The sequence below is a fragment of the Vicugna pacos genome, chromosome 31, assembly GCF_048564905.1.
Source record: "Vicugna pacos chromosome 31, VicPac4, whole genome shotgun sequence".
NCBI lineage: Eukaryota > Metazoa > Chordata > Mammalia > Artiodactyla > Camelidae > Vicugna > Vicugna pacos.
The window spans coordinates 19,817,841-19,833,365 of record NC_133017.1 but is presented as its reverse complement, the minus strand read 5'-3'; the positions used below and the strand labels follow the sequence as shown (position 1 = coordinate 19,833,365).

The 15,525-nt window shown below is 38.2% G+C and overlaps 1 protein-coding gene across 23 annotated transcripts in view; it reads left to right on the top strand.

Moving 5' to 3' along the window:
* The window catches only part of ADAM28 (ADAM metallopeptidase domain 28), a 308,912-nt gene that overhangs the window by 277,365 nt on the left and 16,022 nt on the right, over positions 1-15,525 (top strand). For 22 of the 23 annotated variants that reach the window (XR_012066056.1, XR_012066071.1, XR_012066070.1 and 19 more), the window contains 8 exons: positions 290-368; positions 1,455-1,531; positions 3,125-3,320; positions 5,200-5,271; positions 6,163-6,234; positions 10,748-10,917; positions 13,429-13,513; positions 14,880-15,010. Coding sequence is in view for 3 of the 23 variants with exons in the window: in XM_072952683.1 (XP_072808784.1) it covers positions 290-368; positions 1,455-1,531; positions 3,125-3,320; positions 5,200-5,271; positions 6,163-6,234; positions 10,748-10,917; positions 13,429-13,513; positions 14,880-15,010 (882 nt within the window). In the remaining 20 variants the exon portion in view is untranslated. The remainder of the gene's footprint in view (positions 1-289; positions 369-1,454; positions 1,532-3,124; positions 3,321-5,199; positions 5,272-6,162; positions 6,235-10,747; positions 10,918-13,428; positions 13,514-14,879; positions 15,011-15,525) is intronic. The other variant, XR_012066073.1, reaches the window with a different exon arrangement.

Genomic DNA, 15,525 nt, shown 5'->3' with positions numbered 1-15,525 from the left:
CATTTTTATCCACTTTGCCCTCAGTTCCGTTTCTTCCCCAAATCTGTCCTCAGACAAGCATGCCAAGTGTGATGAGGCAGTAGACATCGTTCCACTACTCAGGCTTGTCCCTGCCCTCCCCCAGCTCTCCAGTTTCAGCAGCCCCTTCACGCTTGGATTTGTCTTGAGGGGCTAGGAGACTGAGCTCAGGAGGCAAAACTTTCCTCCACACCCACTGAAAGCCCTCACTTTGATCACTGGACTTTGCAATTAGCACAGGTAAACATGACTTTTCTTCTTTCCCCCTCAGGGATCTCCTTGCACCAGGCTACACGGAAACATATTATAACTCCACTGGAAAGGAGGTCACCACGAGCCAGCAGATCACGGTAAAACAGAGTATCCTAGACTCATTGTTTATTGGGGTGTGACCCACACACCCAGAGGCAGTGTCATTGCCAGACAATTAGAGAAAGTGAAGTAGCAGAGCAATGATGTGTTCTTCAGAAGTAGTCATTTCTTACTAGATCCTCCAACATCTTTACAGTCTGACGAGAACACATTCCTTGACAATGTGGTGCCCCTTTCCAGCCTTCAAGGACTCCTTCTAGGAGAGAGGGCAGAAGGAGCTTCTTATTTTCATTAGAAAAGTGAATACTTGAAGGCATCTGTTATTCTTCCTCAGTGCCAGTCACGTTCTAGATCGTGTAGTCTCTCAAACTCAGAACTATTTCCTCGCTGGTAGGACTGTAGAATCTATGTTCTCCCTAAATCATTTTCACTCTTGACTCCTATTCAGAGAAGAAGACAGTATGAAGTGGTATGAGGGGTGTTCTATCATCATCATCTTTTCTGAGCTCCATTTTCTGTTGGAAGGCCTTCAAGCATTCTCTTCCATAGCAATGACACGTGGGCCAATACCTCATCTGTCCCAAGGTAGAAAGCACATCCACATGAAAAAGTGTTAAGAGTGAGCATTTTACTTCAAGTGGTGGCAGGGGTATTAGACTAATCCAGTTAGTCTGGTGGAACTCTTCGGATAAATCAAGAAATAACACAATCTGGATGATCCATTCATTGGGAAGAGCTTATACACGTTAGGAAAATTTAATGAGCAGTTAGCCACGGGAAAGAATGAACGTCTGGTGTTTCAGGGGCTCAGGTTTTAAACTTAAATCTCTGAGTTGGTTTCTTCCAGACTGCATTCACCCCTGTTACCCTTTTCCTGCAACAACAAAATTTACAACGTTTAGTATATGTCCACTAAGCGTTGGGGATTATTAACTAAATATTAAAGATTTTAACCACAAAATGCTTCTTAAAATTTTTTTACAGCTCTAAATTGACTGCTGTTTAGCATAAAATGATTTGAGAACATAAAAGATCTTGTTTTAAAATTTCAAATTCAAATTTAATAGCGAGTCTAAAATATACGCACACTTTTCCCTTGTAAAACCCTTTTTCCTTTTCTTTAGGATGACTGTTACTACCAAGGACACATCGTTAATGAAAACATCTCTGATGCTAGCATTAGCACATGTAGGGGTCTAAGGTAAGCCTTCATAATGGTTTGTACATACCGGTGATGATGGTGTGTACACGTGTGGGTGTGTGTTTTAATAACTGGAAGAATCTCAAGTATAATGAATTATACTAAAGTTAAGTATGAATCCTAAGTGCTTGAAAAATTTGAAATTTGAAGTTAACACAGCTTCTCTTCATAGCAGTTTGTCAATTACACATCAGAATTGCTTGCAGAGTTGTTTTTGTTTGTTCGCTTGTTTTCAAAATACAGGTTTTCGAGTTCTAGTTTTACAGTCAGAATCTTTAGGGAAGGGGATCTCCTCTCTATCTTCTCTCTTCACTTGAAACTCTCTCTCTAGCTTGTCCTATCCATGCCTGTGACATCCATTTCTTTCTGGGTGTTATGACTCCCCATGTATCTGTCTCCAGTAAGATATCAATTCTGATGCCCAGACTTGATTATCTCATCTCCTCTTCTGTATCTCCACATCTCTTCATATCTGGATATCTTAAGGAATTCTCAATCTTAATATACTCCAAATCATATTAGTGATATTCTCCCTAAGGTGGTATTTTTCTAGTGTTTCCTATCTCAGCAAACGGTATAGTCAATCAAGCAGTCGCCTCATCTAGAAACCTAGGTTTCTTGACGACTTCTTGCCTCGCAAATAACCGCTTTCAATCCATTGGTAAATCCTATGGATTATACGTTCTAAATATTCCTTGAGATTGTTCACTACATTCTCTCTCTCCTGCCACATCCTTGTCCAAACTGTCATGACCCTTTATGCAGACCATTACAATAAATCACCTAACGAATCTCCCTACACCCACTCTTGTCTTCTAATTCCATGTACACTTAGTCCAGACTCCGTTATATGTATTGTACTTTTTCTTGCTAGCAATTATCTGCTGTAGTTACAGATATTACGTATATGTCATATATATATTTATCTTCCTTATTGGAATATAAGCTCCATGAGAGGAGAGACCATGACTCTTTTCCTTTTGCCTTCTGCTATTGCTGCAATGACTAATGAATGATGGGTGCTCCCTAAGTAATGGTTAAATGACTCTTAGGACTTCAGCAGAGAGAGTTGAGAAGAAATTGCTAATATCCACTGATCATGTGCTTTACATATTATCTCCTTCAGTCTTTACAACAGGTATTATCATTTCCATTTTACAGATGGGAGAACTAAAGCTATGTGAGTTTAAGTCATTTTCCCACGGTATCCCATCTAGTAAGGGATAGACCCAGAATTTTAACCCTTATTTATAAGTCTCTGAATTCTCTTTTATTGTCAGTGTACCTTTAGAGCAGGCAAGGCAGGGGAATTGGAAAGACATTGGACTGAGAGTCAGGAAATTTCCATTCCAGTGCCAGTTCTGACAGATTAGCTAAATGACTGCAGTAGTCACTTCTCCTCAACAGGTCCAATTTCCTCATAGAGAAAATAAGTTTCAGTAATCTCTAAGTTCTGTACAGCTTTAATATTGTACTACATTCTACTCCTGCAAGCTTGGAGTGCTTTGGTATTGGTAACTTTTTGGCGTCGATAAATTTTTAGTGCTCAAAATGGGAATATTTTTAGGAAGCTTGGATTCCCGTGTTTTTCAGGGGTTTCTTCAGTCAGGGAGGTCACAGCTACTTCATTGAACCTTTAAGCCCTGCAAATCATGACGAACAGGAACACGCACTCTTCAAGCATGATCCCAGTGAAAAGAATACTGACAGCCACACCTGTGGGATGGAGGACATGCTGTGGACACATGGAGTTGATCGGAATGGGGCCCCACCTGTCACCTTTCTGGTTGTATGCCTACTTGCATTTTTTAACTGCAGTGCTCTGATGTATCCTGTCCTGTCTTCCCCGGGTTCCAGTCTTGGCAGCTACAATTGACTGAAACTTTGCAGTCATTGTTCAAGCTAGTAGACTACAGAGACATGAAAACCTTATTGCACATTGATGATTTATTTGATAAGTGTGTATGGATCAACTATTATTAACAACCGTGTGCAAGAGTTAAAAAGATGCACAGATATAACACGGCCGTCTAGAAGCAGACAACTTTCACGATGCTATGGCACACCACCCAGGTGTAAATTATTATTATCGCTTTGAGATAAAATATTCTGCTGCCTTCATGAATGAATTCATTCAACTGATCTTTGCAGTGAGCAAAGTCAATATAGGATTTGCCCACAGGAACATAGAATATTCTTTCATACCTGGAATTCAGCCTCCAGTCAGAGAAGAAAATTGACTGTACCTTGTGTTTGAAACTGTAAAGTATATACAAAAATCTCTGTCATCACTGCCTTCATTTTCACATCTCTGCATTTAATCCCTAGAATAGCACTGCTTATCGCCTGATAGACCCATGTTTGTTTATCCACTGTGAACATCTGAAGCACAGGGACCATGTCTGTTTCACCCCCTCCCCCTAGTGCCCAGAGCACTGTTGGTGCACAGTAAGTGCTAATAAATATGTTGCTCCTGTGGAAGGTGGGTGTATTTAGCCAACAGCCAGAAGTCTGCTTTTAGTAATTGGTTCTTGTTAATGGAATCTTATTAAAAGCCAAACACTTCCAGAAATGCAAGATAATCAACTTTGATGCTTTATTATTTGATACAAATTATGTATCTGATACTTTTTAATGGGATAATCTGAAATAGGCTGGGACCTGCGACCCTTTGCTGCAGTGCTTACACCTTGAGCAACAGAATACAAAGAAACTATAAGGAACTAAAAATGACTGTGTGCATGCCTGTTGGGGAAAATTGTGAGCAATAAGATACAAAAAGACCAAAATTCAACTGCCACTTCTGAGGTGTTTGGGAACAGAAGCAGAGTACTGGGCATGATCCCTGCACATGGAACCTTGAAGGGGGTGGGCCAACCACCTAAGCCACCCCTCCAGCCTGACCCATGGGTCCATCCCTACCCTTATCCTATTTAAGAGACCAGCTCCCCCTCTCGGGGAGCAAGCAAGGGAACCTGTTGCTCATTTTCACTCCCTCCTGCTGCAACATGAGTCCCAGTAAAGTCTTGCCTGAATTTCTCCTCTGGCCTCTTACCAATTTCTATTAATTAAAGAGTCCAAGACCACAGGTCAGTAACAAATACACTATGAAACATGTATTTTGGTTTTGTTTTGTTTTGTGGAAAGAAAGAGACTGAAAATAGGAAAGCTTGGACTGTGGGAAAGAGATCCAGCTCTGAGAAGAAAAGAAACAGACTAGGTGTCGTGGTTCTGGGCTGTGCATCATTGTTAAAGGAGGGGGTCTTCACTGGGATAGGAATAAAAGGCAAGCAAAACAAAACAAAACCCTAGGAGGTTAACATGTCTGTTTCACGGCACAATAGTGGAGAAAACCCACTCTTCAAAAGATCTGAAGACTTTGGCTTTATTTTTAGCACTCTTATTGATTATTTGCGTAATCCTTTAAACTCTTTGGTAAAATGAAGGGGCCAGACTCGACTCTCACTAGTGTCTCTTCTACCTCTGTCATCACTGAGTCTTGTCTATAGATGAGTCTAGCTGGTTATTTAGAGTTAAATGGTAGTGTTGTTTTCCTTGATTCCCAGGTATCAACCAGCTCTTAACAAAATTACACGTTTCAAATTAGAGAATGACTCTTGCAGAGAAAGATATTGTCTTAGTAATTTTCCTTTTTATGTTTATTACAGAAATCCAAAGACCGGAAGTCTCGGGAACATAAGAAGTACATAGAATATTATTTGGTCTTGGATAATAGTGAGGTAATTGTATCAAATAAATGTGTTTTTTAAAATGCTCTTCTACGTAACTTTATTATGTGAGATATTAAATATATGGGTAAGGTTTTAAAAATCCTGAATATGAGCTATTTGTTTTTATAAATTATTTTGAAACCTAGGAAATTTGACATATAATTAGAATAACATGGTTTCACCTTTTAAAAAATGTACACATAATGTGTTATGCATAAACTGGTTTTTTTGCACTATAATGCTCCTTTCTTATTGTTTTAAGAGCTTCAAACTTATTTTCCAATTAAATTCCTTTGTCACTTTGTCTTCTGTTAAGTAGTTAAATCATTGATAAATTAAAGTTTGTGCTCCTCAGGGAGTGGTAAATAAAAAAGAGTAATGAATAGAATCTTACAAAAAAAGCAATTTGGGGGTAAAAGTCATTGTTTATCTTCTTTTATGATTTTTTTATATCATCGATTGTTCTGAACCTGAGATCCACACGAGTGATCTCAAAAGGAAAAATTTTGTATTATTATGAGTAAGTTAGTTCAGACCCTAAAGCTTTGGCTCTCTTATTATACAAAATTAATTTACTGTTCATAATTTTTTTAAGTGAATAAACTTCCTCACACTAATTCTGCCTAGCTTAGGAAACCATGGTATTGAAAATATATCTGGAATAATTCCTTAGAGCTTTACACTGAGCTGGTCCTTCAGGGGACAAAACATCATCTCTTCTCCCAAAGTGCTTTAATTTAGCTAGAAAGACAAGGAAGTACTTTGTTTCTAATGTTTAAATGCTAACTTTTATAACTGATCATTAATTATAGTAACAAGTAAAGTGAAATTGTTTTTTTTTAAACTTCCAATTATATACATTTCTCTCAATGTCTATATTTTGTCTTGGCTGTTTTTTAGTTTAAAAGATACAATGAAGACCCAGAGAAAATAAGAAAGAGGGTGCTTGAAATGGTCAATTACATCAACATGGTATGATATATTTTATTAAGTGTAATTTTAACAGTTTTCTAGGCTGTGTCATTGAGTGTTTCTGCAGATGCTCATGAAGCCAGGAAGAAAAGCCCTTACTCCTTAGGCTAATTCTACTGACTGGCTCTTGAAGGGTGACCACAACTTTGGTGTCTTAATTAAATATTAATATTACATGAAAAAGATGTTTCTTATCTACTTGCCATACTATTTTCCATGGTCCATGAAGTTATAGAAGGTAGTTTTATTTCAGTGGTTTTTGTTTTCTTACAGCCCAGTAAGAAAATGCTGACAAACAAATCTCCATAGAAAACCAATCTAAGGAAGAAAACAGAAAAAAACAACCAAACAACAAACAAAATAAGCCAAGCTCTGGTAGTCAATCCCATTATCTCATTTAATCCTTGGACAACCCTACCATATTATTAAACTTAATTTCTAGCTAAAGGATTAGCTTCTGAGAAGCAAAGTAACTTCCCTAAAATCAGAAAGTTAGGAAATTACAGCAATAAGATTTGAATTTGGAATAGTTAGATTTTAAAGCCCATTTCCACAGTGCAATTGTTGATTCTGTCCTTTAAACATGATTTTATCATCTACTATTCAAAAACTTTTTAAAAAAAAGTGATTTTTTAATCCCTTCTGTTGAAATCTTTTTAGTTTCTTGAAAGCTGAATGTATAGTTAGCCTACTTAGTTGAAATAGCTGAGTCACTCGTGGTCCTGCAAATCCTCTAAGGATAGAAAGAAAATGAAGGTGGATTTAATGACCAAGGTCATAGCTCATCGCACCACAAAAATTGTTTTGCTTCCTCTTAAGGAGCCACAAGAACACCTACTTTGTGCCAGGTACTAGATTATAGAACTAAAATGGGGAACAAAACAAAACTGACAAATATCCCTTTTTTCAAGGAGTTATTCTTTCCTCCTGGGAGGGAGTTAACATTCTTGTTCAAGGAGGCAAACAAACAGGTCAAAGAGTATGTAAGATGATGATAAGTGCTATAAAGAAAAATAAAGCAGGATTAAAAGAGAGACGAGAGACTGAGCTATTTCGGGTGCTTAGATAGGGAACACCAAGTAGGGAGATTGTGTCATAATTCAGGGCAGGAGATGAAGGCAGCTTGAGATAAAGCAGTGATGGGGGACCTATTGAGAAGAGCTGAACTCTGGATAGAGTTGACAGGGTTTATGAGGTGGGTAGGAGATGAGACATGTAAGAAAAAGAGAGGAGTTAAGTGACAACTTCAAGAATAGGGAACAATAGTAGGGGATAATGGAAATCTATCAGAGGAAGCTTAGGATTTCCATTTGGGACACATCAACTTTGACCTGTCTCTTTGTATAAAGATTTCTAGGTGGAAATGCTGGATATACAAGATTGGAGTTCAGAGCAAGGTCTGGGTGGTGATAGAAATCTATATCTTCAGTACATATAGATGGCATAAGATACCGGTCAGCAAACTGGCACCTGTGAACCTACTTTTGCCTGTTGTGTTTTTATAAAATAAAGCTTTATTTAAACACAGTCATTCCCATTTGTTTACATTGTCTATGGCTGCTTTCCTGCTACAATGCCAGAGGTGGTGAGTAATTGCAACCAAGGCCACATGGCTTCAAAGCCTAGAATATTTTATATCTGGACCTTTACAGAAAAAGGTTGCCAACCCTGCTGTAAGACCAACCAAGGGAGTGGGTGTAGATAAGTAGAAAAAAGACACAAAGATAAACCCTTGAATAACTTCTTTGAGAAGAGGTAAGAGTGGCGGCGAGATCAAAGAGGAGACAGGGAGGTTGAAAGAAAACTAGGAGAGATGCTGTTTCAGAAACTGCTTGAAACAAAAATCTATCAAAGGAAGGAATGATCAATGATGCTAGATGCTTCTGAGTGTTGCAGCAAAGTGTGTTACATCTCAGTTGTGACAGCAGTCTGGATCCGGGCGAGAAACCAAGCAGCACTCAGAGGGTTGGAGAACTCAGGTTTATTACGCCAGCGGGCCCAGAGGAGTTAACACTCCAAGCTCTGGACCCTGTCTGTTGGTTTATACAGGCTTTTATAGGCTGCCAGTCTAGACTTTGCAACATTTTGTAACATCATATGCAAATAAGGTATAACAAAAGTGACTAATTAGGAACAAGCTTTGTAGAAATGGGCCAATCAGGAGTGAGGGAAATGGACCAATCAGGAGTAGTAGAAATGGGCCAATCAGGAGTTAGCTCAGGAAACCAACAGAATCTTAGGGGTAAGTTCCACTTTCCTAGAAGTAAGCCATTTCAGAGGAAAAACGTGAGATAATGCCCCTCAGCCAGGGAACCGGATGGTGCTGGCAGGAGAGTAATGGCCCTGGCTGGGGGTCCTGCTGGTCTTTTTCATGGGGCTTCCCACCTCATGAGGACCAGGGATTGGCCGTTGGATTTAATAATATGGAGGTTCTATTATAGGGGCAGGGGATTAAGAGGTACAAACTATTATGTATAAAATAAGCCACAAGGATATACTGTACAGCACAGGGAATATAGCCAATATTCTATAATAACTATAAATGGAGTGTAACCTTTAAAAACTGAATCGTATATATACTTGTACACCTGCAAATTATATAATATTGTATATATCAACTATACTTCAGTACAAAATTTTTTTTTTTAAATAGAAGTTATTGGTCACCTGAATGAAGCAAGTTTCTGTGACATGGAACAGTAAATAGGGAGTCCAGTAATGAGAGAAGTAGAATTGGAGACAGCAAATACAGAAATTTTTCCCCCCAAAAGTTTGGCTATACATGGGAGCCAAGATACGGGGCTTAAGTCAGAGGAAGAAGGACATAAAGAGAAATTCTCCCCCTGCCAAGATGAGTCAACCTTTTCATGCTAAACCACACAGAAGGCTAAACCTGATGATGCAAGGAAGATAGAAAGCCTTGCTGGAGTAATCTCTTTGATCTGGGAGAAATAGCAGGTCCCGTGCATGAGGGGAGAAGTTGGCCCTGGGCTCACAGACCGTTCATTCATATAGGGAAGAAGGGGGAACCCAGGGTGTTTGAACAGGTGTTGGGCCGGTGGGTAGACGGGGTGGGAGCTTGTGGACGTTCTCTTCCGGTTGAGTCTATAACCTTCAGTGAACTTGGAAGCAGGGGCCATCTTCTTAAAGTGAGGGTTTCCAAGAAAGTGTCAGAATTTTTGAGAAAGAGGAGGAAGTAGGAAAGAAATGTGCAGGAGGCTGTGAGAGTGAATGGATTTTGGAAATGGGGCGGGTTTGCTGGAGGATGGAAAAGACCACTTGAGGTTAGCAGTCGTGGCTTCTAAGAGAAAGCCAGCATCCGTGTGGTTCCCGTGTCTGTGTCTGGGGCTTGGGGGAGGAGAGACAGAAGGCAGAGGTGGTTTTAACCAGGATTGGAGTTTTGTCAGGTGAGTAAAATGAAGCAACAAAGGAGTGAGGAAGTTGAGAGGAAAAAAACAAGGAGAGGTTTTGAACCTGGTTAGATTTTTACTTCTCTTTTGATGATAATTGCATTCCTCAATGCTTTTATTGTTTCCCAAACTACTGGGGGAACAAATCTCTCCTCAGGTTTCTCAGCAGGGAGTTGCCCCATGAGAAAGCCTGTAACTGTGCAGTTTTCCCCCAGCTTCACTGGGATATAATTGGCTTATTACACTGTGTAAATGTAAGGCTTCAGTGTGTTGATTTGATGCACGTATATTGCAAAATGATTACGTTAGCTAACCTAACGGATTGGCTAGCACGTCCATCACGACCATTTCTTGTTCGTGGTGAGAACATTAAAGATCTACTCTCTCAGCAATTTCCAAGCATATAATACAATGTTATTAACTATAATCACCATGCTATACATTAGATACCCAGAACTTCAGCATCTTGTAACTGGAAGTTTGTGCTCTTTGACCAGCACCATGCAGTTTTATAAACTACTGTAAAAATGTAAGTTTTTATCTTTAGAGTAAATGCATTGTCTCATAAGCTTAATTCGTTGTTTCTAAAGGTTATTCTATATGCATTGTAGATTATTTGGTTCAGTCCAGTCTTAGAGGACCACTGCCTTTATTGTAACTCACATATGCAGGACTTTTTCACAAAGTGTGTTCCTTTTCTAGTGCCCAAACCAGCATGGAGTCAAGCTTGCTAATTCTGAAATAGTATGACTCTGAGAAAGCTGCAAGCATTTGAGGAAACATAGGTACAGTGAACTACTAGCAGGAAATGACAATATTTCTTGAGGTTGCGAGAAGGAGAAGTTTGCCTTAATAGGACTTCTGTTCAAAAAAAAAAAAAGGAGTTTATAGGCCTGAAATATCTAAGAATGTCTGCCTTCTCTGCAAATGGGGATGCTAACGTCTGCCAGAAAAGATGGTAACTCCCATTCCACAAGTATGTTTGGAAAGGTTTTCACAGTGTCGTTGTAAAGAAGTTTGAAAAATCTGAAGTACCTTGAAAACATTAAAAAATAATAGCTCCATTATGAGTTGTTGCTTTGCCATGTATTCTCTTTCAACAGCTTTATAAAAAGCTCAATACTCACGTGACCTTAATTGGGATGGAAATCTGGAATGATGGGGATAAGATACCGGTAACCCCAAATGTAAGCTTGACCTTGGACTATTTTTCTAACTGGAGGGGTTCCGTCCTCCTAAAAAGGCAGCGTCACGATGTTGCTCAGCTAATCACGTATGTATCGATCTTCCCCTTTGTACATTCTGTGATATTTAGCACAGACATTTTTCAAAGCAAATGCTATCTCAGGCTATTGGGTAAGAGGAAGTGGGTTACACACACAGCATTAAAATTTTAGAAAGTATTCATTTGGATGTTGCGTTGACCATGCTCTTACTTTGTTCCCAGTATTTGGGTTTTTTTCTCTCTCTTTTATAGAGAAGCTAATAATTTAGCAATAATTCATAAGAAGCTTGTTTGTTTTGACTGAATCTAACACTGAGGAAAGACGGGTTTACATAATGGCAAAAGAGATTTAGATTCATTGTTTTAAGAGAACTGGTTCATCTTACCCACCAGTCAGGACAAATTTCTAGGATAGAAGGAAAATTGAACATTATATCCTAATCCCATACTTCTACCATCCTGTTGAAATGACTGATTAGTGACTAAATAAAAAAAAAAAACAGGGGAAATCAATTTAACTGCTATAAATTACACAAGACTGGTGAGTACAGACCTTGAAAAAATTCTGCTGGATAGTTTGCGGCTGGACTTATATTGCAGCAAAGAATGACTTAAAATCACTTGAGTTTCACTTCCTGAAAAAATAGTGGATGTCATGGGAAATAAGTGGACTGGGTCCTGGCCAAATTAATTAATATTCTGTGCTGGTTATCTGTTACTGCATAACACATCAGCCTACAACCTCCTGACTTAAAGTAAGTCTTCTTCGTTTATACTTCTAGTTCTTGCCTGGTGCTGGTTGGTCATCTCTTTGTACATACAGCTTTTCATGTGTCTCACTTGGACTTCCTTCAACATGGAAGTCTCAGGTTTCTGGACATCTTGCAAGGAGCTGGCTTTCTCCAAAAGAAGCAGTCTAAGAGGCTCAGGACAAAGCTTCAAGTCTTCTTATGACTCAGTCTTAGAAATCACACATGTCACTTTTGGCGTATTCTGTTGAAGAGAAAGTCATAGACCTGTCCAGTTTTAGGGAAGGTAGCACACAGGCGAGGAAGTCGGCAAGGCTGGCTCACGGGGTTTCCCTTGAAGGGCAGGTACCACAGTTCTTTAATGTGAAAACATGAGTTACAGACTCAAGGGCCCACCGTGGGACAGAGCTCAGTTTTGGAGAGGGCTGGTGATTTTCCAGGGTCTCACAGATAGTGAGTAGTAAGGGAATTCAACTCTTACCAGACTTGTTCCAGGACCAAGCTCAAACTGCAGTAGAATCTCATATTGTGAAGTAATAGGGTAGAGAGATACAAATCATAGCCAAGTCGATAGATGTATAGATAAAAAATGGTCATACAACATCACAAGCAGATTTCTTAAATGGACCAGAATATGATAGGAGGAAATAATTGCTCTTTCACGTGTAAATTGAAAGCCTTACTATTTACTCAACAAATTAAAGTATACCTATACCTAGGCATAACCAGGTATGAACCTTTGAGTCCAAATATAGTTGACTCCATAATAGGGGAAGATTTTATTTTTTATATAAGAGCTGATAGTAAATTAAATCCACAAAAATGTAGACTTAAATATAAGTAGTTTTACAATGTAATTTTAAAAGAGAATGTAAATGCCTTAGATCTTTAAAGCACCATGTATGATACAAAGTATCATTTCAAAATAACAGATATTGAAAACTCCATAGGGAATGGAAAGTGAGAGGAGATTCTCTAGCTTCCACATGTGTCATGGAAAAATGAATCCCCTCCATTCTTGATGTTGATAAGTGGGAAAATACAGATTCAACTTTTTATGTGAATGCATCTCCTAAGGGAATTTTTTGAATGATGCATGCCTTGTGAACTTCTAGAGAGAAACCAGGACCAGGGTCTTGAACAGATGGCAAAGTCATAATAACAAGAGACACGTGGAGTCATTACCAGTTGAAAGAAAAACAAAATGAAACAAAATCAAAAAAAGAAATTAAAATGACAAAAGGCCAAACATATCATCTATGTCAATAAATTACAGGTGGCTCAAATCCCTCTTCAACAGGATGAATATTTCAATTGCATAAACGCTTCAAACACAAAGGGGCCCAAACTCCAAACTCCAAATCCAACTACAGCTAAAACAGTGCTAAAAGGAAACAAATGTAAACATATGTAGAAATATTTGAGGGAAATAATTAAAACAAAGCTTATATGATAACACTAATATTAGAAGAAGAAAAAATATATATATAAAGCAAACCATCTATTAGAACAACAACAAAAAAAATCCCTCTTTATTTCCCAACAAGGGATGAATTCCACAATGAAAAATACAATAATAATGAGAGATATAAACTATTAAAAGTGATTACATCCAGAGGCTTGGATTTGGGTGGTACAACCATTGTGCATATAAAAAAAAATGCCTCATGCAAACTCAAAAACTGAAGGAAATACTTAGGAGTGATGATTCACAAGGTGAGTTTCTCCGCTAATCAGGGTTCTGGAGGAATTGTCTACAGAAAGTGTACTTAGAATCATATGTTGTATCCATTTCTTCCTTTTTTTCCAGGGCCACAGAATTTTCTGGAACGACTGTGGGCCTTGCTTTCATGTCTACAATGTGCTCTCCTTATCATTCTGTCGGCGTCATTCAGGTTTGTTTAAACTGTTGGTTCTGCAGTTCAAGTCTGTCAAATGCTGTTTTGCTGAATCTGTTGAGAAGATCATGGAGTTTTCCTCCTTCCTGCTAGACAGTGTCTACCTGGCTTTTACTTTTTATCTAATTTGACAATTTCTGTCTCTTATTTGGTATATTTAAATAATTTATATGTAATGTAATTATTGATTTTTTTTGGACTAAAATCTTTCCTCTTGCTTGATGTTTCCTATGCCGTCTCTTCTGTTTTTTTCTGCCTTCGTTAGCATTGAGTAATTTTAAAAATAATTTATCTCTATTATTCGCTTTTTATTGATTTGTTTAATTTTAATGGTGCCCTGGGGTTTATTATACATCTCTGCTTGTCTGTTTTGCCTTGAAATAGTATTAAGCTGCTTCACGTGTAGTATAAGGACGTTACATCTCTCATTACTCCCTTCCATCCTTTGTGCTGTTTTTATCAGATGTTTAACTTTATATACGCTATAAATATAAACTGCATTGTTACTAATTTTTCTTTTGAAGTCATCTTTCAATGCAATTTAAGATGAGAAAAAAATAGTTTTACATTTGTCTAATCTTTCCTGTTGCTTACTTTGGCTGCATTCCTAACATTCTTCATTTCTTTGCAGAGATAAAAGTTTCTATCTGGCATAATTTTTCTTTCTTCCTGAAGAATTTTTGTTTAATATTTCTTGCAATATAGGTCTACTGTCAGTGACTTCTTTCCATTTTTTTTCAGAAGATGACTATTTCTGTCTTGTCTTATGTTTAAGTCTTGCCATTTTGAGTTTATTTTTGTCTATGGTGTGAGGGAGTCATCTAACTTCATTGATTTACATGCAGCTGTCCAGTTTTCCCAACACCATTTGCTGAAGAGACTGTCTTTATTCCACTGTATGTTTCTGCCTCCTTGACTTCAGACAATACTACAGAGCTACAGTAATCAAAACAGCATGATACTGATACAAAAACAGACATATGGATCAATGGAACAGAATAGAGAAATAAACCCACAAACTTTATGCAGTTAATCTTTGACAAAGGAGGCATTACACACAATGGAATCTAAAAAAAAAAAAAACTTACTTACAAAACAGAAACAGACTCACAGACATAGAAGACAAACTTATGGTTACCAGGGGAAAGGGGGTAGAAAGGGATAAATTGAACTCTCAATTTATGAAAATGAATATATGTATATTCATGTATGACTGAAGCATTGTGTTGTACACCGGAAATTGACACAACATTGTAAACTGACTATACTTCAATAAAAATATATTTAAAAAATACTTGATTACACCCCAAGTGATAATTCAGTTTGCAAACCAGAGGCTCTGTCTCCCTATTCTCTTCCTCAGGACCATAGTGACAACGTGCTTAGAGTGGCAGGGACCATGGCACATGAAATGGGTCATAACTTTGGAATGTTTCATAACTCCAAGTTGTGTAAGTGCCCGTCTACAAACTGTGTGATGGACAGAGCACTAAGGTGAGCGTTTCTGGGAAGATGCTGTTTATCCCTACTTTGGGATCACTCTGGGCAATGCTCCTCTTTTATGTCTTCTTCAGCCAACACGTTCACACTTTCAAATTACTCAATAGCACATAATCACGGATGTGTATCTATACAAAGCCACCTTGTATCTCATCTCTCTGTAATGTTTTTCATCAACTGAGACATCGTTTAAACACACTGTCTCTGCTACTGGGGAGATATGCCATTTTATCGTCATCTTGTCTCCCCGAGACCTAGTGTCAGAAAATCATTAGCATTTATTAAATTTTCAGGGAATTCAGCTTGGGTGGTGGTTAGGGAAAAGTTCTAGGAGAAAAATCTGATTAAAGAAGAATGTTCTCACAGGAAGATGAAGAATCTTTGAAAAGGGATTACACATTCCTGCCTTGCCTTAGGTGAAATTGCCCTGGAATTTTATCTTCAGAAACCCCACAATCCCTTTTGTATGTTCATTTCTCTTTTCTAGTTCCCTCTCCCAGCTGACTCAA